At 42.9% G+C, this 24,182-nt stretch overlaps 1 protein-coding gene across 5 annotated transcripts in view; it reads right to left on the reverse strand.

The window, feature by feature from the left end:
- Positions 1-2,109: 2,109 nt before the first annotated feature.
- The window catches only part of MCHR2 (melanin concentrating hormone receptor 2), a 254,857-nt gene continuing 232,784 nt past the window's right edge, over positions 2,110-24,182 (reverse strand). For all 5 annotated transcript variants that reach the window (XM_056566183.1, XM_056566186.1, XM_056566181.1 and 2 more), the window contains one exon: positions 2,110-5,150. In XM_056566183.1, the coding sequence (XP_056422158.1) occupies positions 4,826-5,150 (325 nt within the window). In that variant the 3' untranslated portion in view covers positions 2,110-4,825. The remainder of the gene's footprint in view (positions 5,151-24,182) is intronic.

The raw sequence follows: 24,182 nt of genomic DNA on the forward strand, positions 1-24,182 counted from the left end.
ACTCCATCGGGGATCGAGAGCTTCTAGCCATTAAATTAGCACTTGAGGAATGGAGGCATCTGCTGGAGGGATCAAGATTTCCAGTTATTATTTACACCGACCACAAGAACCTCTCCTACCTCCAGTCTGCCCAACGGCTGAATCCTCGCCAGGCCCGGTGGTCTCTGTTCTTTGCCCGGTTTAATTTTGAGATTCACTTTCGTCCTGCCGATAAGAACATTAGGGCCGATGCTCTCTCTCGTTCCTCGGATGCCTCAGAAGTTGAACTCTCTCCGCAACACATCATTCCACCTGACTGCCTGATCTCCACTTCTCCTGCCTTCATCAGGCAAACTCCTCCAGGAAAGACCTTTGTTTCTCCACGCCAACGCCTCGGAATCCTCAAATGGGGTCACTCCTCCCATCTCGCAGGTCATGTGGGCATCAAGAAATCTCTGCAACTCATCTCCCGCTTCTATTGGTGGCCGACTCTGGAGACGGATGTTGTGGACTTTGTGCGAGCCTGCACTATCTGTGCCCGGGATAAGACTCCTCGCCAGAAGCCCGCTGGTTTTCTTCATCCCCTGCCTGTCCCCGAACAGCCTTGGTCTCTGATTGGTATGGATTTTATTACTGATTTACCCCCTTCCCGTGGCAACACTGTTATTTGGGTGGTCGTTGATCGATTCTCCAAAATGGCACATTTCATCCCTCTTCCTGGTCTTCCTTCAGCGCCTCAGTTGGCTAAACAATTTTTTGTACACATTTTTCGTCTTCACGGGTTGCCTACGCAGATCGTCTCGGATAGAGGTGTCCAATTCGTGTCTAAATTCTGGAGGGCTCTCTGTAAACAACTCAAGATTAAATTAAATTTTTCTTCTGCATATCATCCCCAGTCCAATGGACAAGTAGAAAGAATTAACCAGGTCTTGGGTGATTATTTGCGACATTTTGTTTCCTCCCGCCAGGATGACTGGGCAGATCTCCATGGGCCGAATTCTCGTATAACTTCAGAGTCTCTGAATCTTCCTCCAAATCCCCATTTTTCGTGGTGTACGGCCGTCACCCTCTTCCCCCCCTCCCTACCCCCTTGCCCTCTGGTCTACCCGCTGTGGATGAAATTTCTCGTGACCTTTCCATCATATGGAGAGAGACCCAAAATTCTCTCTTACAGGCTTCATCACGCATGAAGAAGTTCGCAGATAAGAAAAGAAGAGCTCCTCCCGTTTTTTCCCCTGGAGACAAGGTATGGCTCTCCGCTAAATATGTCCGCTTCCGTGTCCCTAGCTACAAGTTGGGACCACGCTATCTTGGTCCTTTCAAAGTTTTGTGTCAAATTAATCCTGTCTCTTACAAACTTCTTCTTCCTCCTTCTCTTCGTATCCCTAATGCCTTTCACGTCTCTCTTCTTAAACCACTCATCCTCAACCGTTTTTCTCCCAAATCTGTTCCTCCCACTCCTGTTTCCGGCTCCTCGGACATCTTCTCTGTCAAAGAGATCTTAGCCTCTAAAAAGGTCAGAGGGAAAACTTTTTTTTTAGTGGACTGGGAGGGTTGTGGTCCTGAAGAGAGATCCTGGGAACCTGAGGACAACATCCTAGACAAAAGTCTGCTCCTCAGGTTCTCAGGCTCTAAGAAGAGGGGGAGACCCAAGGGGGGGGGTACTGTTACGCCGAGCGCTCCGGGTCCCCGCTCCTCCCCGGAGCGCTCGCTACACTCTCCCCGCTGCAGCGCTCCGCTCAGATCCACTGACCCGGGGCGCTGCGATTCCGCTTCCAGCCGGGATGCGATTCGCGATGCGGGTAGCGCCCGCTCGCGATGCGCACCCCGGCTCCCGTACCTGACTCGCTCTCCCTCGGTCCTGTCCCGGCGCGCGCGGCCCCGCTCCCTAGGGCGCGCGCGCGCCGGGTCTTTGCGATTTAAAGGGCCACTGCGCCGCTGATTGGCGCAGTGATTCCAATTAGTGTCTTCACCTGTGCACTTCCCTATATCACCTCACTTCCCCTGCACTTCCTTGCCGGATCTTGTTGCCATTGTGCCAGTGAAAGCGTTTCCTTGTGTGTTCCTAGCCTGTGTTCCAGACCTCCTGCCGTTGCCCCTGACTACGATCCTTGCTGCCTGCCCCGACCTTCTGCTACGTCCGACCTTGCTTCTGTCTACTCCCTTGTACCGCGCCTATCTTCAGCAGCCTGAGAGGTGAGCCGTTGCTAGTGGATACGACCTGGTCACTACCGCCGCAGCAAGACCATCCCGCTTTGCGGCGGGCTCTGGTGAAAACCAGTAGTGACTTAGAACCGGTCCACTAGCACGGTCCACGCCAATCCCTCTCTGGCACAGAGGATCCACTACCTGCCAGCCGGCATCGTGACATATACACTATTAAGTGAAGAAAGCCAAGGGTGCAATAACAATTGTTACAGTGTGGCATGAAAGAGTGTATTTCCCTAGCTATCCCTGGAGAAACCTCTGCCTGTGGCCTAATTAATGAGGTAGTAGAAAGGGGAAGTTTGTATAAAAAGAAGACAGACACAATATTTGGGTCTCTCCCCAAAAGACAGCAAGGTGGCTTAGGGGAAGGCAGGGGTCCTGGTGAGGAACACACAGCCCGAGCTATGAGTGGCCCCAAAGAGCGGTGTGGACGAGACACACAGCAAGAAGTTGCAAACGCTGTGTGTGAACAGTGAGTAGAAGGTTGCAGGAGGCATAAGTTTAATTGGCTGGGAAAAGCCCACCAATGGATAGTCAGGGCATGCTGGATTGTTTAGTTAGTGACTAGACGGTCTAGGGTTTTGTTTTTTCCTGTGTTATGTTTTTATTTATCCTGCAAACTGTCTAATAAAGCTGGCGAGGGGACGGACATGCATAAAGAACTGTTGTTTGCCGGTTTATTGAAGTGGAAACGTGTCCTGTGGCGGTGTTAAGGACGATCCCAGAGCTATCCCCAGGGAGAAATCCTTACACAATACATTGAAGTTCCTGTGCATCAGTATTTATTTAATAAAGTTATTTCATGAGTAAAACCCTTTTGTGTGGCATGAGGTGACCTATTTTTTAAGTATTCAAAAAATGGTACATTGTAGGTAGGTGCCAAGTTACACATTTTTCATTGGGGTCCAAAAGCCCTAGACTACTGTACACCTCTGCTGCTGGCTGTATATCTGAAATCTCTCAGCATTTCCAACAGGCTCAGTAAGTGTACAAAGCTTGTTCTTACTGTTTTAATAACAACCAGCAAAATTGTGAATGCAGATCTGGTAGCATATTGCAGGCTGTAACTCAGGATCAGGAAAGGATTAGTAAAGCAATGCATTTATGAACATACGGGCCTATTTTAGATCACATACACTGTTTGCACAATTATTAGTCAAGTTGTATTTTTAAGGATTCATTTTATTATTGAACAACTACAGTGCTCTCCATCAATCCAAAATCTTAATAAGCCTTAAACCTGAATATTTAACAAAGTAAAAGTGAGGCTTTGGTGAATATTTATGTGTGCACAATTATTGGGCAACTCTTGGTGTGCAGAATTATTATGTTACTAAATTGAACAAATAATTTCCCACTTTTTTTCCCAATTTCCCAGTTAATTTTTATTGGTTAAAGTGAGATTAACAAACAAACAACCCAAAATGTACAAATAAACATTGTGAAATAAAAAATAAAAAAATAAAAATATCAATGACTGATATAGCCAGCCTTGTTTTCAATAGTCATGAGCCTTCTCTTAATGAAGTCTATCAGTTTCTTGATCTGGTGAGGATCAACATTTTGTGCAGCAGCAACCACAGCCTCCCAGACACTGTTCATAGAGGTTGACGGTTTTTCTTCACAGTAAATATCCCTTTGAAGAAGGACTCATACGTTTTCAATAGGGTTTAGGTCAGGCGAGGAAGGGGGTTATGGCATTATGTTTTAATTTTTAAGGTTTTTACTCGCTAGCTATGCAGTACAATACTTATATGTATGTTACGCAACATTGTCCTGCAAAAAAATCATGGTTTAATTTAAAAAGTTTCTTTCTACCACTTCTTAAAGTGTCTTTTAAAAATTGGCAGTAGAATTGGGAGTTGATTTTAAGTCCATCTTCAATCCCAAAAGATCCAACTAGTTCGTCTTTATTAATACCAGCCTATACCAGTATCCCATCTCCATCTTTCTGGTGTCTGAGTCGAAGTGGAACTCTGTGCCTGTTACTGATTCAGCCACAGGCCCATTCACTTGGACGGTGAAAAGTCATTCTCATCAGTCCATAAAACCTTTGAAAATTCTGTCTTCAGATATTTCTTGTCCCAGTCTTGATATTTTAATTTATATGTCTTGTTCAGTGGTGGTCTGGTTTCAGCTTCCCTTATCTTGGCCTTGTGGTGGTGTGGTTTCAGCCCGCCTTACCTTGGCCTACATGTTGCCCCTCCAGGTAGGTCTCAGTTCTGGAATAGGACAGCACTGTTGGTTGAATTAGTCAGCACAATTTGGCCTATTTTGCTTTAGGAATATAAGCTGCCTAACAATTATGCATATCTTGATATAAGATATTCATCTCCTTAGGTCACACCCTCCCTTTTACACAAATACACATCACCTGATGTGCTTAAACCCAACAGCTTGGAGTGGGAAAATATGCATGCTGCAAGTTGCAAAAATGATGATATGTGTAAAATAATCACTTGCCTAATAATTGTGCACACAGTGAAAAAAATTGTGATATTGTGTGTTTTTTAATTGCTAAAATTGTGCTGTGTAAGAATATACTATATTAAGACATCTGAGTGACTGAATCCTGCAGTAATAATTGTGTTTATAATAAATACATTCAATACAGTTATATTGGCTCCAATAATAACACCTAAAAACTTGATTTTAAAGTATTATCAAAATTATTCAGCTCACGTTCTGAAATTTTCATTTTGGTCTTTGTGCATTCAGAAAGTCTTTTGCGGAAGTTTCCACTAAGAAGTACATACAGGAAAGGATTAATACCACTACTGGCATAGCTGAGGCAGATTGAGCAATAGTAGCTCACGTAAAAAATGATTGTGGGCTGAGAGATCTGAAGGTTTACAATCTGAATCACGTGGTAAGGGGCTGCACTGACAATGAAAACTCCCACCAATACGAGCACCATCTTTGTCAATCGTAGGACTCTTTGTCTGGGTAAACTGTTGTTGTAGCTGAAAAATTAGAAAAAAAGTAAATTGAGTTATCACACAAACAATAATTATATTGCATACTTCTTTTTAAGATGGAAATAGTTAGATGTAGCAGCCTCACCAGGCCTAGGTACATACGCAGGCCCAAATAACCCTCCACCACATAAACAAAATCTGTATTATTAACGGAGCATGAGAATGTTTCTTCATTAAAGTGGTGTTCCCATGTAATCATTTTTTATATGTTGTGAGGGCTGGTGTGAAAACAAAAACAAAAAACAAGTGTTGTTTTACTACAACAGTTCCCCACAGCTCCTGTTATAGCACCATATGGTTCCCATTGCTGACTGCATCTTCCTGATTCTCCATGCTTCTAACGCAGGACCGGACACTCAGTCAATCACTGACTGAGATGGTGCCCCATCTCAGCCAGTGATTGGTTGAGTAAAAAGGTTCTGCTGAGATATTTTGTCTTGGTATAATTCTGGTGTGTGCCACTGCTTACCTTCATAGAGCCACATGCTCTGCTCCTATGTCCAGCTGCAGGCTCCGGACATACTCCTCTACTGCTATGTCGCATGCTGCATCATTTCTGTCACACCCCATTAGGGCCATGTGCATGGACTGCCTCCTAAAGGGTGACTACTGTTTTCCGTCCCCCGCCAATCTCTTCCCATTCTCCTGTGCATTAGCAATAGTGTAGTTTACTTGAAGCAAAGGTGTCTAAATCTGTCTTGCTGATCTGTGTCTGACCTGTGACTGATATTCTGCCCCTGCCCCTGCCTGCCCCTTCTGTAATTTATTGACTTGCTATACCTGACCCGTACTATGCCCTTTCTGAAATCTATCCAGCTTGCTGTCACATGGCGGTACTTGAGCCCACTCAACTCTGCTCTGCTACCATCATCTACAGCATCAGCTCAACCTTCCTGCTTGTATCCCAGGTGGTTGGCACTGGCATGCTCTGGCCTGCCAGGCCAAATGCCACAAAACCGGGCTTACTTTTGCGACCAGATAGCTCCCCTGTAGCTGTCCAGCTTCTGCATCCAGGAATGAATATAGAGTGAAAACCTGAGGAATACTTAGATTCCGCTCTTAAGTTTTGCCAAATGTCAAAGTGGTAGGTGGTACACCCATTAGTGTTATACTTGAAAGCAAGAAGAAGCAGGGAGATGAGCTGTAGTGTTGAGCGGCATAGGCCATATTCGAATTCGCGAATATTCGCGAATATATGGACGAATATTCGTCATATATTCGCGAATATTCGCATATTCATTATATTCTCGTTTTATTTTCGCATATGCGAAATTTCGCGTATGCGAAAATTAACATATGTGAAAATTAGCATATAGGAAATTCGCATACTCAAAAATTCGCATATGCGAAAATTAGCATGTACTACTTTTCGCATATGCGAATTTTCGCACGCCAGTCTCACACAGTAGTATTAGAGCCTTCTTTACACCACACAAGCTGGAAGCAGAGAGGGGTGATCACTGTGATGTGTACTGTGAAAAAAAAAAAATAAATAAATAAAAATGAAAATTCGTAATTACGAATATATAGCGCTATATTCGCGAAATTCGCGAATTCGCGAATATGCGATATTCGCGAATAATATTCGAATTGCGAATATTCGCGAGCAACACTAATGAGCTGTGGGGGACCAGGCACTGCAGCGAGAGTGGCTGGGGGACCAACAGAGGTAAGTATCACTTGTTTTTTAGTTTTACACCAGTCTCAGCAACATATAAACATTTTTTATGCTGTAATGCCTCTTTAATAAAGTTTTGTGTTCAGAGAAATCATGTCTATAGATTTTAGTAAGAGCATTGCTAATCTCAGTTACAAAATGATATGATTTTAATAAAGCTGTTATGTTAATTTAAAGTAATGAGAAGGACAATGAGCAATCATTGCTAAGTGAAAATAGCGTATGTCATAATGTAGATCTACAGTCAGAAGCCAAATTACATCAAGGAATTATGAAAGCCAATCACGGTCTCACCATTCACGGAAACAGAAACACTGACTGGCTTAAAGGGGTATTTATTTTCCAGACATCTTATCCCCTATCCCCTATGTGCAGACACACAGCTGTCACGCCCCCTCCCATAAACATGAATGGAGTAAGTGTGGTGTGACATCACAAGGGGGCATGGCATGACATCACGACCACAGCCTCCCAAACCCAGTGTTCTGAACATAAGGTTCAGAATGCAGGGTGTATACATAGAGATCGCGCGGGGGGGGGGGGGTGTTCCCAATGGCCGGATCCTTGCGATCAGACATCTTATCCCCTATCCTTTGGATAGGCCATAAAATGTCTAGCTATAGAGTATCCCCTTAACCCCTTAACGACGCAGGACGTATATTTACGTCCTGTGCCGGCTCCCGCGATATGACGGCCGGGACCAGCGGCTAATACCACACATCGCCGATCGCGGCAATGTGCGGTATTAACCCTTTAGAAACGGCGGTCAAACCTGACCGCCGCTTCCAAAGTGAAAGCGAAACTATTCCGGCTAGTCAGTCGGGCTGTTCGGGACCGCCGCGGTGAAATCGCGGCATCCCGAACAGCTAACAGGACACCGGGAGGGCCCTTACCTGCCTCCTCAGTGTCCGATTGACGAATGACTGCTCCGTGCCTGAGATCCAGGCAGGAGCAGTCAAGCGCCAATAACACTGATCACAGGCGTGTTAATACACGCCTGTGATCAGGATGAGAGATCAGTGTGTGCAGTGTTATAGGTCCCTATGGGACCTATAACACTGCAAAAAAAAAAGTAAAAAAAAAGTGTTAATAAAGGTCATTTAACCTCTTCCCTAATAAAAGTTTGAATCACCCCCCTTTTCCTATAAAAAAAATAAAACAGTGTAAAAAAAAATAAAATAAACATATGTGGTATCGCCGCGTGCATAAATGTCCGAACTATAAAAATATATCATTAATTTAACCGCACGGTCAATGGTGTACGCGCAAAAAAATCCCAAAGTCTAAAAAAGAGTATTTTTGGTCACTTATTATACCATTAAAAATGAATAAAAAGTGATCCCAAGGTCCCATCAAAACAAAAATTATACCAATAAAAACTTCAGATCACGGCGCAAGAAATGAGTCCTCATACCGCCCTGTACATGGAAAAATAAAAAAGTTATAGGGGTCAGAAGATGACATTTTTAAACGTATAAATTTTACCTGTATGTAGTTATGATTTTTTCCAGAAGTACGACAAAATCAAACCTGTGTAAGTAGGGTATCATTTTAACCGTACGGACCTACAGAATAATGATAAAGTGTCATTTTTACCAAAATATGCACTGCGTAGAAACGGAAGCCCCCAAAATTTACAAAATGGCATTTTTTGTTCGATTTTGTCGCACAATGATTTTTTTTCCGTTTTGCTGTGAATTTTTGGTAAAATGACTAATGTCACTGCAAAGTAGAATTGGTGACGCAAAAAATAAGCCATAATATGAATTTTTAAGTGGAAAACTGAAAGGGTTATGATTTTTAAATGTAAAGAGGAAAAAGGAAAGTGCAAAAACTGAAAAACCCTGAAACCTTAAGGGGTTAAAGCACATGATAACCGCATTGCTTTTATTTCTTAGTGTTATTGAACTATGAAAACAATGCTGTGATATGTTGTTATTGGCAGTAACATAGGAAGTTTTTCTGTTAGGCAGTTTTCATGAATTTCCCTGTGTCTTCAATCCGCAGCCTCATACATGCCTATACTGGTTTTTATTAGGTAAAGCTCCAATAGTTTTCATGCTTTGTTCGTTTCTAGTCTTACAGTATATTTTACAATCACTACTTTATGACATTAAATCAATTCAAATAAAACAGGTATACAGTAAAAGCTCATTATATAAACCACTTACAATTTGTTTTATTTTAATAATGTACTGTTTGTGTTATTTTAACAATTGTTTTCACCTGCCTATTAAAGAAGAATAAATAAAAAGAACAAACAGAAGCCAACTGCAGTCATTATTAGCAATACTGGAAAACAAATAGATGAAGAAGGTCACAGATCAGTTACAATCACATTATAGGTCTGAGGACTTAATAACACAAAGGACACATTTCAGTCTTTGGGTATAATGAGCATAAAGGCCTTGTGATGAGCCACATCTGGTACATAAGCCAGACAGCTGCTATCTACTGTGCTGTTGTGAGTAAAATGCCACGCTGAAAAATCCATTTAGTTTGTAGGAGCAAATTATGCATTACCATGGATAGTTTACTACTTTTATCTCTAATGCCTGTTTTCAGCATTTTTACAGTTGTTATCATTATAAACATTATAATTAATTATAATTATTATAATATCAAATAAATGTTCTTGTCGGTTGCTGTTATAGAAGAATAAATTGTTCTATATATATTTTGCCTCATGTACTATAACCCCTTGACCTCTGAAGACCCCCTTTCTGCAGAACCAGTAATGTTATTCAATGAATCTTTGTTGACAAAGCACGGATGCTACAAATTTAGTAAATCCAACAACAAATCTACCAAAAAAAAAAGCGGCCCTGGAATAAAAATACATTTTATTGATAAACAAGGGAAAAAAAATCAAAAGTCACATGATAAAACATATACTTAAAAAGATTTAAAAATAATTTCATGCACAAAGCAGATCTTGAAAACACAGATATGGGGGCATGTCAAACCCTGAGAACAGAAAGAAGATGACCCCCTTAGGAAGCACATGAGACAAAATGCATGTGTAACATAGTAACATGCATAGTAACATAGTTCATAAGGTTGAAAAAAGACCAGAGTCCATCTAGTTCAACCTATATCCCTAATGAGTCCCTACTGAGTTGATCCAGAGGAAGGCAAAAAACCCTCATACTAGAGGTAAAAATTCCTTCCCAACTCCAATATGACAATCGGAATAGATCCCTGGATCAATGTTCTGTCCCTAAATATCTAGTATACATAGCCATCAATGTTATTATTCTTTAAAAATGCATCCAGACCCCTTTTAAATTCTTTTACAGAGTTCACCATGACCACCTCCTCAGGCAGAGAATTCCACAGTCTCACTGCTCTTACAGTAAAGAACCCCCGTCTGTGTTGGTGTAGAAACCTTCTTTCCTCTAGATGTAGAGGAAGCCCCCTTGTTATAGATACAGTCCTGGGTATAAATAGATCATGGGAGAGATCTCTGTACGGCCCCCTGATATATTTATACATAGTTATTAGGTCTCCCCTAAGCCTTCTTTTTTCTAAACTAAATAACCCTAATTCTGATAATATTTCTGGGTACTGTAGTCCTCCAATTCCCTGTATTACCCTGGTTGCCCGTCTTTGAACCCTCTCCAGCTCCACTATATCTTTCTTGTACACTGGTGCCCAGTACTGTACACAGTATTCCACGTGTGGTCTGACTAGTGATTTGTACAATGGTAGAATAATTTCCTTGTCGTGGGCATCTATGCCCCTATTGATGCACCCCATCATTTTATTTGCCTTGGCAACAGCTGCCTGACACTGATCACTACAGCTAAGTTTACTATTAACTAAGACCCCCAAGTCCTTTTCCATGTCAGTCGTCCCAAGTGTGCTCCCATTTAATAAATAACCCCGTCCCAGATTTTTCCTCCCCATGTGCATGACATTACATTTATCAGTGTTAAACCTCATCTGCCACTTCTCAGCCCAAACCCCCAAACTATCCAGATCCATGTGTGACCATGCACTGGAACCAGAAAGAATAAGTACAATGCATTTGGAAAGTTTTCAGACTCTTGAATGTTACTGAATGTTACAAATCGTGGCTACTTTATTAACAAAAAGAAAAACTGCTTTGACAGAAGTATTCATACCCTTTACTTAGTATTTAGTTGAAGCACCTTTTACGGTGATTACAGCCTCAAGTCTTCTTGGGTATAATGCCACCAGGTCTACAAACCTGTATTTTGGGATTTTCTGATACTCTTTTTCTGCAGATCTTTTTAAACTCAGTTTAGTTGGAGGAGGTCTGTTTATGAACAGTCATTGTCAGGTCTCTCCAGACAAAGTTGTCTCTAACCCACTCCTGCATTGTTTTCAATGTTTGCTTAGAGTCATTGTCTTGTTGGAAGTTGAACTTTCTGCCTAGTCTGAGGTCCAGGGCACTCTGGATCAGGTTTTCATTAAGAATACAACTGTACTTTGCTCCATCCAGCTTTCCCTCATCCCTGACCAGTCTTTCTGTCCTAGGCACTGGAAAACAGCCCCACAGCATTATTTTGCTAGGGATGGAAGGGATGGTATGAGGCAGGTCATAATCAGTGCCAGGTTTCAATCAGACATAATGCTTGGAAATGAGGCTAGAAAGTTCCATTTCGTTTTCACCAGACCATAGAATGTTAATTCTTATTTTTCACATCTGAGAGTTCTTTAGGTCCTTTTATTTATTTTTTTGCAAACTTCAGGAGGGCTTTCACGTGTCTTTTATTGAGGAGGGGCTTCTTTATGGCCACTTTGCTTTAAAGTTCAGTGGTGCAATGATTGTTGACCATCTGGAGCTCAGTCTTTAGGCTCTTGGTAACGCTCCTGCCAGAACCGTTCTCTGAGCTTTATATGTAGTCCCCCCCCCCCCCTTCTGGCTTAGTTGTTGCCCTGATATGTATTGTCTGTTGTGAGAACTTATATAGACAGGGGTGTTTCATTACAAATTAAGTCCAATCAGCTGAATTTACCACAGGCGACTCCAATCAAAGTGTAGAAACATCTCAGAGATTATGAGAAATAGGAGGCCCCAGAGTTAAATTTCAAGTGTCATAGCAAAAGGTCTGAATATTTATCTCTAAGACCACTTCTAGTTTTCTCTTTTTAATCCATTTGTGAAAGATTCTAAAATTCTGTTTTCACTTATGTCATTATGAGATATTCAGGGCAGAATAATGGGGGAAATCTTGATGTTTATTTATTTTAGCACTAGGCTACCACATAACAAAATTTGAAAAAAGTGAAAGGTTCTAAAAATAAAAAAGTGTAAAAACTATTAAAGCACCACAGTATGTAAGAAAAGTAATACCTAATTAGAGGGGAGAAGGGAACCCACCCCAAACCCAATGTATATTTCGCACAAAAGTGGCTTATTCTGGGGAACAGTCAGGGAGAGCAATAGCTATTTCTATTTGAGCCTAGCTATCTATAGCATCCAAAGTTCAGTTTTTTCCATTACATACTGTTACTAAATAAAACACACTATTTGAAGACCAAAATGACTATTGTACAGTGACCACATAGTGGTAGATTCCAGTTCTACACAGGTGCTCTGCAGACTATATAAGTGAATACAGTATTGGAAAATTATGTGACTCATGGGTTGCCTTCTCTGATTGCAGTCATTCACTTTTTCTTTCCTCACCATCTGTTCCAGATCACCATAATAATTTTGGGCATTTTTCACTGAGGCTAGGTTCCCACAAAGGTTTTTCTTTTTTAACCCCTTAACGACCACGGACGTAAATGTACGTCCTGGTTTGGCGGGACTTCCCGCACCAGGACGTGCATTTACGTCCTGTGTATGACCGCGAGCATCGGAATAGTGCTCGCGTCATACACGGCAGGTTCCGGCTGCTAGCAGCAGCCGGGGACCCGCCCGTAATAGCTGACATCCGCGATCCCACGGATGTCCACCATTAACCCCTCCGATGCCGTGATCAATATAATACAATACAATGCCGTGGGGATCCAATCATCCAGCATGACAGCCGGAGGTCCCCTTACCTATCACCGATAATATTGAGCAGTGCTGTGTCCTATGAATAGCACTGCACAGCATTAGCAATCAAAGGATTGCTATAGGAAGTCCCCTATGGGGACATAAAAAGTGGAAAAAAAATGTTGAAAAATGTAAAAATAAAAAGTAAAAAAAAAGTGAAAAATCCCCTCCCCCAATAAAAATGAAAATTGTCAGTTTTTCCCATTTTACCCCCAAAAAGCGTAAACATTTTTTTTAAATAAACATATTTGGTATCGCTGCCTGCATAAATGTCCGAACTATCAAAATATAATGTTAATGATCCCGTACAGTGAGTGGCGTAAACGTAAAAAATAAAAAATAGTCTAAAAATGCTGCTTTTTTGTCACATTTTATAAAAAAAAAAATTTCTAAAAAATTATCTAAAAGTTTTATATATGTAAATGTGGTATATAAAAAAGTACAGATGACAGCGCAAAAAATTAGCCCTCATACCGCCCTATATACGGAAAAATGAAAAAGTTATAGATGGTCAAAATAGGGCGATTTTAGATTACTGATTTTGTACAAAAAGTTTTAGATTTTTTTTAACCTCTTAAGGACGCAGGGCGTATGGATACGCCCTGCATCCCGAGTCCTTAAGGACGCAGGGCGTATCCATACGCCCGTGGGAATTCCGGCCCCCACCGCTAGCCGGTTGGGGACCGGAGCCGGATGCCTGCTGAAATCGTTCAGCAGGCATCCCGGCATATCGCCCAGGGGGGTCATTATGCCCCCCCATGTCGGCGATCGCCGCAGATCACTGGACAATTCAGTCCAGCGATCTGCGGCGATTCCGGGTCAATCGGGTCTCCAGTGACCCGGTGACCCGGAATTACTGGCTGTTCGGGGCCGAACAGCCAGAGCCTGCAGGGGTGAGGTGGCACTGGTGCCACCTCACGATCGCCCTGATTCGTCGGCTGGATTACCGGCGCCTGCTGCGGGCGTCACTCCCGCACCCGCTCCGCCCCTCTTCCGGAGGACGTGAGCGGGTGCGGGAAGACGACCCCGGGTGCTGGGGACCCCGATCCCCGGCGTCCATGTTGGGATCGGGGCCCCAGGAGCGACGGCGGCGGCGAGGGACAGTCCTGTGATGGAGCAGCAGCAGGAGGTGAGTTACAGCCTCCTGCTGTTGCTTAGCAACAGCTCCCAGCATGCAAAAAGGGCATGCTGGGAGCTGTAGTTATGCAACAGCAGGAGGCAGACCACCACAACTCCCAGCATTCCCTTATGGGCATGCTGGGACTTATGGTTTTGCAACAGCTGGAGGCACATTATTTCTATGGAAAAGTGTACCTTCAGCTGTTGTATAACTACAACTCCCAGCTTGCACAAACAGCTAAAGTGCATGCTGGGAGTTGTAGTGGTGCATCTGCTGGTTGCATAACTACAACTCCCAACATGCCCGTTCGCTGTCGGTGACTGCTGAGAGTTGTAGTTTTGCAACAGCTGAAGGCACACTGGTTGTGAAACTTAGAGTTTTTTTTTTACCAAACTCAGTGTTTCACGACTGGTGTGCCTCCAGCTGTTGCAAACTACAACTCCCAGCAGTCACCTTACACCATGCACCGTACATGCTGGGAGTTGTAGTTTTGCAACAGCTGGAGGCACACTGGTTTTGAAACACTGAGTAAGGTCACAAACTTCGTGATACATAACCAGTGTGCCTACAGCTGTTGCAAAACTAAAACTCTCAGCATGTACAGTCTGTCAGCGCATGCCGGGAGTTGTAGTTATGCAACAGCTGGATGTCCCCCCCAATGTGAATGAACAGGGTACACTCACATGGGCGGAGGCTTACAGTAGGTATCGGGCTGCAAGTTTGAGCTGCAGCAAATTTTCTGCAACAGCTCAAACTGCCAGCGAGAAACTACTGTGAACCCCCGCCCGTGTGACTGTACCCTAAAAACACTACACTACACTACCACAAAAAATAAAATAAAAAGTAAAAAACACTACATATACACATACCCCTACACAGCCCCCCTCCCCTCCCCAATAAAAATGAAAAACATCTGGTACGCCATGGTTTCCAAAACGGAGCCTCCAGCTGTTGCAAAACAACAACTCCCAGTATTGTCGGACAGCCGTTGACTGTCCAGGCATGCTGGGAGTTTTGCAACAGCTGGAGGCACCCTGTTTGGGAATCACTGGCGTAGAATACCCCTATGTCCACCCCTATGCAATCCCTAATTTAGGCCTCAAATGCGCATGGCGCTCTCACTTTGGAGCCCTGTCGTATTTCAAGGCAACAGTTAAGGGTCACATATGGGGTATCGCCGTACTCGGGAGAAATTGGGCTTCAAATTTTGGGGGGTATTTTCTGCTTTTACCCTTTTTAAAAATGTAAAGTTTTTGGGAAAAGAAGCATTTTAGGTAAAAAAATTTTAATTTTTTTTACATATGCAATAGTCGTGAAACGCCTGTGGGGTATTAAGGTTCACTTAACCCCTTGTTACGTTCCCCGAGGGCTCTAGTTTCCAAAATGGTATGCCATGTGGGTATTTTTTGCGGTCCTGGCACCATAGGGGCATCCTAAATGCGGCATGCCCCCAGAGCAAAATTTGCTTTCAAAAAGCCAAATGTGACTCCTTCTCTTCTGAGACCTGTAGTGCGCCAACAGAGCACTTTTCACCCCCATATGGGGTGTTTTCTGAATCGGGAGAAATTGGGCTTCAAATTTTGGGGGGTATTTTCTGCTTTAACCCTTTGTATAAATGTAAATTTTTTGGGAAACCAAGCATTTTAGGTAAATTTTTGTATTTTTTTTTACATATGCAAAAGTCGTGAAACACCTGTAGGGTATTAAGGTTCACTTTACCCCTTGTTACGTTCCCCGAGGGGTCTAGTTTCCAAAATGGTATGCCATGTGGTTTTTTTTTGCTGTCCTGGCACCATAGGGGCTTCCTAAATGCGGCATGCCCCCAGAGCAAAATTTCCTTCAAAAAAGCCAAATGTGACTCCTTCTCTTCTGAGACCTGTAGTGCGCCAGAAGAGCACTTTTCACCCCCATATGGGGTGTTTTCTGAATCGGGAGAAATTGGGCTTCAAATTTTGGGGGGTATTTTCTGCTATTACCCTTTTTTAAAATGTAAAACTTTAGGGAAACCAAGCATTTTAGGTAAAAATTTTTTTTTTTTTTTTACATATGCAAAAGTCGTGAATCACCTGTGGGGTATTAAGGTTCACATTACCCCTTGTTACGTTCCCTGAGGGGTCTAGTTTCCAAAATGGTATGCCATGTGGGGTTTTTTGCAGTTCTGGCACCATAGGGGCTTCCTAAAGGTGACATGCCCCCCAAAAACCATTTGACGCTCCTTCCCTTCTGAGCCCTCTACTGCGCCCGCCGAACACTTTACATAGACATATGAGGTATGTGCTTACTCGAGAGAAATTGGGTTTCTAATACAAGTAAAAATTTTCTCCTTTTTACCCCTTGCAAAAATTTAAAAATTGGGTCTACAAGAACAAGCGAGTGTAAAAAATGAAGATTGTGTATTTTCTCCTTCACTTTGCTGCTATTCCTGTGAAACCCGTAAAGGGTTAAAACGCTTACTGAATGTCATTTTGAATACTTTCGGGGGTGCAGTTTTTATAATGGGGTCATTTGTGGGGTATTTCTAATATGAAGACCCTTCAAATCCACTTCAAACCTGAACTGGTCCCTGAAAAAAAGCGAGTTTCAAAATTTTGTGAAAAATTGGAAAATTGCTGCGGAACTTTGAAGCCCTCTGGTGTCTTCCAAAAGTAAAAACTCATTAATTTTATGATGCAAATATAAAGTAGACATATTGTATATGTGAATAAAAAAAAAATTATTTTGAATATCCATTTTCCTTACAAGCAGAGAGCTTCAAAGTTAGAAAAATGCAAAATTTTCAAATTTTTCATCAAATTTTGGGATTTTTCACCAAGAAAGGATGCAAGTTACCAAAAAATTTTACCACTACGTTAAAGTACAATATGTCACGAAAAAACAATCTTGGAATCAGAATGATAACTAAAAGCATCCCAGAGTTATTAATGTTTAAAGTGACAGTGGTCAGATTTGCAAAAAATGGCCGAGTCCTTAAGGTGAAAAAGGGCTCAGTCCTTAAGGGGTTAAGCGGTACAAAAATATAAAGGTATCTAGCCATGGGCATCATTTTAATCGTATTGACCCACAGAATAAAAAACACATGTAATTTTTACCGTAAAGTGTACAGTGGGAAAACAAAACCCTCCAAAATGTGCAAAATTTTGGTTTTCATTAAAATTTCCTCTCTAAAAAAAATCTTTTTTGGGTTCGCCGTACATTTTACGGTAAAATTTGAGGTTTCGTTACAAAGTACAATTGGTCACGCAAAAAACAAGCCCTTATATGGGTTTTTAGATGGAAAAATAAAAGAGTTATGGATTTTAGAAGGCGAGGAGGAAAAAACGAAAATGCAAAAATAAAATTGGCCTGGTCCTTAAGGTGAAAGTGGGCTTGGTCATTAAGGGTTTAAACTGCCACTACAGTTTTTGAGCCAAAGCCAGAAGTGGATCCAGTAGGAAGGAAAATTATAAATCCTTCATTTATATTTCCTATGACTTTTGAATACATTTCTGGCTGTGGCTCAAAAACTGCATTAGCAGTTTAAAAAAAAAACACTAGAAAAAATGTGTGGAAATGTAGCCCTATTGATTTTAAAGAGGTACTCCACTGGCTAGTGTTCCAGCTGCATTCCAAACATTTAGTTTCAAACTCTGTGCATGCACTGTGAGGGTTGCTGTGCCCCCTTGTGATGTCAGGCCACGCCCCCTCAATGCAAGTCTATGTGAGGGGAAATGCAGCCATTTCCCTGTATTATAAAAAAACAAAATAAAAAAAACTATTCATAATAGGTATTGCCACATTTGTAGCAACTTGTACTATAAAATGGTCTGATAATTATCCTACACAGTGAACACAAAAAGTGGAAAAAAATTATCAAAAGGTAGCATGTATTGCACAATGATACCAATAAAAAGTACAGCTTGTCCCACAAAACAAAGCTGCCTGTATCTACAAGCATTCACCACTAATGTAAAAGTACAATATGTCACAATATATAATTGTGACATATTGTGCGAGAAAGAAGAAAATGACAGCTAAACCCAAATACCACAGAAATGTAAAAAACAGCCTTTGTCCAGAATGACAAAAAATGCTCTAAATGTCCTGTCCTTAAGGGGTTAAGGACAACTGTAGAACACTATTATATCTTGATATTATAATAAATAAAAACAAACATTGCTTTGAATATTTATCGAAAAGGAAAGATTTCTGTTTCATTAAACTCTTCAAAATAACACAAATACAGTTTCTAGGTGAATGTTTACTGACTGTAAATATTTTACTCTCAAAACCCAATAATATTTAATTCAATTACAGAAACCTAGATCCATCAGCTCATAGCACTGATATTTTATCTAAGTTTAGGACCAGTGGAGTTTTATAGCTTAAGTGGAATTCTAAATGGCTTTGACATGATCATTTGCTGTTTTTTTTATAAGATTTATGCTGAACACTTCGTTGCAAACCAATTTAATATGGTATTTTCATATTAAGCTTTTCAATTTCCCTTCACTTGACCCTTTTTTTGCAGGGATAAATAAGGAATTCAGATGCTGAAATTACATAATTTAATAATATTCAATCTTTATCACATTTCGCCATATGAATAGATTTTCTGCTCACACAGTGCTGAGCGATTACATTGGGCTCTATTATTGATTTGGTTTCACAAATTTATTAACTGAAATTTAATTTGATAATCGAGAAATTCTATTTATCTGACACTTAAAACTGCAATATGGTGAGGTATGTCACAGAAGGCTAGACACAAATAATCAATATTGAAGCCCTCTGGATAAAAAAAAAAAAAATTGATTATGAAGGTGTATGGCTTCACAGTGTAGAGAGTTACATGTACATCCATTGCACTCTGAGCTCTAACTAACCTAACTGACCTATTTAGCAATACACTGAATGTTCACTGGCACAGTTAGTCTACACTAGAGATGAGCGAATCAAAGCTGACGAACCCGAATTTGTTACGAATTTCAGGAAATATTCAATTTGCAACGGATGTGAATACCGCCACGATTCTATCACGCAAATTGCTTCAAATTCCATTTTACAGTGTTCCAGGCTCCAGGGCATCCAAAATGGCAGATCCACATGTCAGTACATGGGGCAAAGGACGCTGGGAAGGCGGGAAGGCAAGGCAGGAAAGGAAGTAGGCGGGATGACCCTGAATCACATGCAGGATGCAGCCTATCAGCAGCCAGTCACCCCTGTGATGTCATAGCCCTATATAATCAGCAGCCATATTGTGGCCACTCACTTCATTTATTACCCTGCAGAGAGATAGACAGCTTGTGTGTGTGTGTGTGTGTTACAGCAGAGAAAAGCTCATTCCAGCAGCGTTTAACATCCTCCTAGTCACATCAGCGCTCTTGTGGATGTAGAGCATTGTTTTTTTTACTGCTGAATACTACAGAGGAAATGTTTTTTTTTTTGGAACAGAGAGCTCTCTGCTGACATCTCTGTCCATTTTAAGAACTGTCCAGAGTAGGAAAAAAAAACCATAGCAAACATATGCTGCTCTGGACAGTTCCTAAAATGGACAGAGATGTCAGCAGAGAGCACTGTGGGCATGCTATCAGCAGAGAGCTCTGTGTTCCAAAAAGAAAACCATTTCCTCTGTAGTATACAGACCCTAAAAAAATTAATGGAGATTTTTTTAATACAAGTAATTTAAAAATCTGTAAACTTTCTGGCACCAGTTGATTTAAAAAAAAAGTTTTCCACGGGAGTACCCCTTTAACCTCCTAGTCACTTTCTTCGGCATAGTATTACAGAGAGGGGCAGATAGCTGTGTGTTGCCTTATACATTTCAACAAGCTGCCTCATCTTCATAAACCTTAGCAGAGGAGGCAGGAATCATTTTTCAGCGCAATTCAGTGTCTTTGTTCCACAAAAAATCATCTACTGGTTATACTAGTCTGTAGAAGGTATAATAACCAGCAGTCCATTCCTAATAGTTTTTGACAGAGTGCAATTTTGTGTTAGTACACAGCTTTTTTTGGCTTCAGCACTGTTGTGTACTGCTGGTGTTTTACAAAAATATATATTTTTAAGGGTACTGTAGCGCATTTTTATGCCCTCATCAGTGTATACCGCATACGTACATCTAAGTAGTGTACTATTTTTTAACTGTTAAATTGTCAAGGGCCTACATACTGTGAAAGGACAGCCAAAAGTAATCACCGGCTGGTGTTTTAAAAAAATTACAGAGTTTTAAGGCTCATTGTAGTGCATTTTTCTGCCCTCATAAGTGCATACCGCATACATACATGTAAGTAGTGTACTATTTTGTACCTGTTAATCTGTCAAGGGCCTACATACTGTGAAAGGACAGACAAAAGTAATCACCGGCTGGTGTTTTACAAAAATTACAGAGTTTTTCAGTGCATTGTAGTGCATTTTTCTGCCCTCATAAGTGCATACCGCATATGTACATCTAAGTACTGTACAATTTTTTACCTGTTTATCGGTCAAGAACCTACATACTGTGAAAGTCCAGGCAAAAGTACTCATCTGCTGGTGTTGTACTTGGATACTTTTTTAAGTGTACTGTAGAGCATTTTTCTGCCCTCATCAGTGCATACCACATACCTACATCTAAATAGTGTACTATTTTGTTCCTGTTAATCTGTCAAGGGCCTAGATACTGTGAAAGGACAGCCAAAAGTGCACACCTGCTGCTGTCCTAGACAAATATTGTTTTAAGCGTATTGCACTCTCCTCATATACACACTAAGTATGTCAGGCAGAGAAGTGCCAGGACGTGCACAGAGGAATGGCAGAGGCCTAAATCCTTCATGCAGAGGTTTGCAGCAGACTAGGGGCAAATGGCAGCAGGAGTCGCAGCGAGAGGCCTGAGCTCCCGTTATCAGCTAGCGGTCATGTCTTGACCAGCAACCCATCTGCCGTTGTCGATTGGTTAACACGGTCATCCATTTCATCACAAGTGACATCTGACACCCCCAGTCAACAGTCGGTGGGTTCCTCAGACACAACCCTCAGTTGGTATGGCCTGGGAGCAGTCCCTGCCCTCCCATTGCCTTTGTCCTATGCTGTTCCCTCTCCTACAGAAGTATCTTATGCTGTGGGTTCAGCTCCACTATTCACTGAGGACAATCTAATAGAGGACAGTCAGCAGCTACTGCTCAGCCAAGAATTGGAGGAGACATCCGTCGCCTCCTCCGCTAGGCAGGCAAGTAGTGATGAGGAGAGTGACATGGGAGGCGGTGTTGCCAGGGTTCAGGGTCCTGAAGCAGACACTGTTGAGGAACCTGAGGAGGACATCAGTGACGTGCAGACACTTGTTGATGATGATAAGCCAATCGCAATTAGGAGCCGGGGCAGAAGGGGCTTCATCATCATCATCATCAGGAGAAGAGAGTTGCAGGTTACCCGTGAGGCAGCAGCTGAGCCAGCAAGGCGGTAGCATGGTTGGCAGTCAGCGTGGTGGCAGAAGTGGAAATTCTGGAGCCAAGCATGCCCGGGGGGGGGGGGGGGGAAACCACCTGCTTCGTGGCAGCCTACCTTCCTGGGAGGTAGTGGAACAGGGGTTCCTGGAGATGGAGGCAGTAGCAGTCAATTAGCGCGGACTGTTGGTGGGATAATCAGCTACTTGGCGGTGTGGCAGTTTTTCATCAAGCATCCAGAGGAGGTTCACATAGCCACATGCGAGATATGTTGGCAGAAGGTGAAGCGTGGCCAGGGTCCCAATTTTGGCACCATGGCCCTGCATCAAGATATGCTTCGCCACCGTAAAGTGGCCTGGGAGAACCGTGGCTCCGATGTAGTGGTCCAGCCTGCTGCATCACCCAGTGGCGCGCCGCTCCCTCTTTCAGCCAGCCAAGGCTCCACCACCTCAGACGAAGGGAGCTGTGTGTCATACCCTCCTTCTGTCGCTACAGGTGCTCCTGCTTCTTCCACTTTTAGTCAGCCATACTGCCAGCAATCCATCCGTGAAGCTATGTCCAAGAGACAACAGTATGCGCCCATTCATCCAACGGCGCAGAAGCTGAATGTGCTCCCGTCTAAGTTGCTGGTGCTGCAGTCCCTCCCTTTTAAAGTGGTAGACTCTGCAACTTTCAGAGAACTGATGGCTTGTGTCGAGCTGAGGTGGAGAGTGCCAAGCCGTCATTTCTTTGTGAAGAAGGCAGTACCAGCCCTGCACAATTTTGTGCAAGAGAAGGTGGGCCAGTCCTTGAGCCTGTCGGTGTGTACCAAAGTGCATGGCAGTACCAACATCTGGAGCTGTAACTACGGTCAGGGACAATACTTTACATGCTCACTGGGTGAATTTGGTTCCTGCACAGCCACAACCCCAACTTGGACAGCTCACGCCGCTTCCTCCTCCACGATCTCAGCCCGTTGGTCCTGTAACAGTGTGCAACTCTGCCTCCTCATCCTCCACCGTGTCCTCAGCCTCCACTGCCCGGACAAGTCTCAGTCGCCCGTCAGCATACCATGTGTGCAGGGCACGGCAGTGTCACACTGTTCTTCACATGGTTTGCCTTGGCGAAAAGAGTTACACAGGGGAGGAACTGCTAAAAGTAATATGTAAAGAAATTGGAGCATGGCTTACTCCACGAAAACTGGAAATTGGAACCATGGTGACCGACAACAGGAAGAACATCTTAGCCGTGCTGCCACAAGGAAGGGTGAGCCATGCACCCTGCACGGCACACGTGTTAAATCTGGTTGTCAAGCAGTTCCTGAAGTGTTCCCCCCATTTGCAAGACATCATAACAATGGGAAGGAAATTTTGCCACTCGTACATGCAAAGCACACCCTCCTTCAGCTGCAGCATCAGAATGGTATCCCCCAACAGTCTGGTTTGTGACGTTGCCACACATTGGAATTCCACCCTCCATTTGTTGGATCGACTGTATGAACAGAGAAAAGCCATCACCGATTTCTTGATGATTCAAGCGGATAGGGGTACTCTCCTGTGCAACTTCAGTTTCAGCTCATACGTGACACCTGCCGTTTGCTCAGGCCCTTTGAGGAAGCCACATTATACGTAAGCCACATTATACGTAAGGATTACGGGATGAACAATTTGTTGGAAACAATGGCTGGTCAGGGCAATGGAGACGTTGCGCATACATCTCACGGCCACTTTAGCAAAGTGGGGGCTGAACTGGAGGAGGAGGATGATGAGGGGCACAGTGGAGCACAGTTTAAGTTTCATGAGATGGGCGGTGTTTCTAGTCATCTGACAGGAGTGGAGGAGCATGATCAACTAGAGGAGCTAGAGGGTTATGATGAAGGCGAGACAGAGGACCCAGACACACCGTGGCAGTATGCAGTGGAGATGGAGGCAGGGAGTCGCTCCGAGTCACTTGCACAAATGGAATGATACATACTTTGTTGCTTATGTAGTGACTGCCGAATTGTCAATATTCGGCAGTGGGACGACTTCTGGCTCTCCACCTTATTGTACCCTCTCTATCGGCACAAAATGGGGGCCTTTTTTACCCCCACTGAGATGGAGGACAAACTGACCTACTACAGAGAGATTCTACATAGTCAGTTGGGCCTATCGGCGCCATTGCCCATCCACTAATAGGTCTTACTCAAGGGGGGGGGGCGCAACTGGCAGAGTTTGCCCTGGAAAAGCTGTCCTGCCCAACCAGTAGTGTGCCATAGTGCGCTGGAGGCCATAATAACCCCAAGCAGAACTCGTCTGTCCACGAAAAATGTGGTGAGACTTACCTTTGTGAAGATAAATCAGGCATGGCTCTATATGGTCTCCTCATGCTGCCAACACCTCCACGCTGTGTCATTCAGCCACTATATGGTCTCCTCATGCTGCCAACACCTCCACGCTGTGTCATTCAGCCACTATATGGTCTCCTCATGCTTTCACTACACCAGCACATTCCATATGTGTGTTAGAACACAGCAAAGTGTTCTACACCCCTATTGAGCCTCTCTGTAGGCCAGAAATAGCTGTTTTTAATATAGATTTGCCGCAAATAAATTTGTATCGAAATACATTTTTTCGAAAAATTCGCCAAATTGGCTGAATCAAATTTTTCGAAAGGTCGCTCATCTCTGATCTACACGACCAGCCAAAAACCATTCAGATTTTTGCCTACCTAATGTGCAGTCTGATCATGAAAGTAACCAAGAAGAAGTCTCTGCTTCTCATAGTGCTACCGTTTACCCACTGACCACCAATACTAAATTGACCATGCTCTCTTCATGTATGAGAGT

The sequence above is a fragment of the Hyla sarda genome, chromosome 3 (genome assembly GCF_029499605.1).
Source record: "Hyla sarda isolate aHylSar1 chromosome 3, aHylSar1.hap1, whole genome shotgun sequence".
Lineage (NCBI taxonomy): Eukaryota > Metazoa > Chordata > Amphibia > Anura > Hylidae > Hyla > Hyla sarda.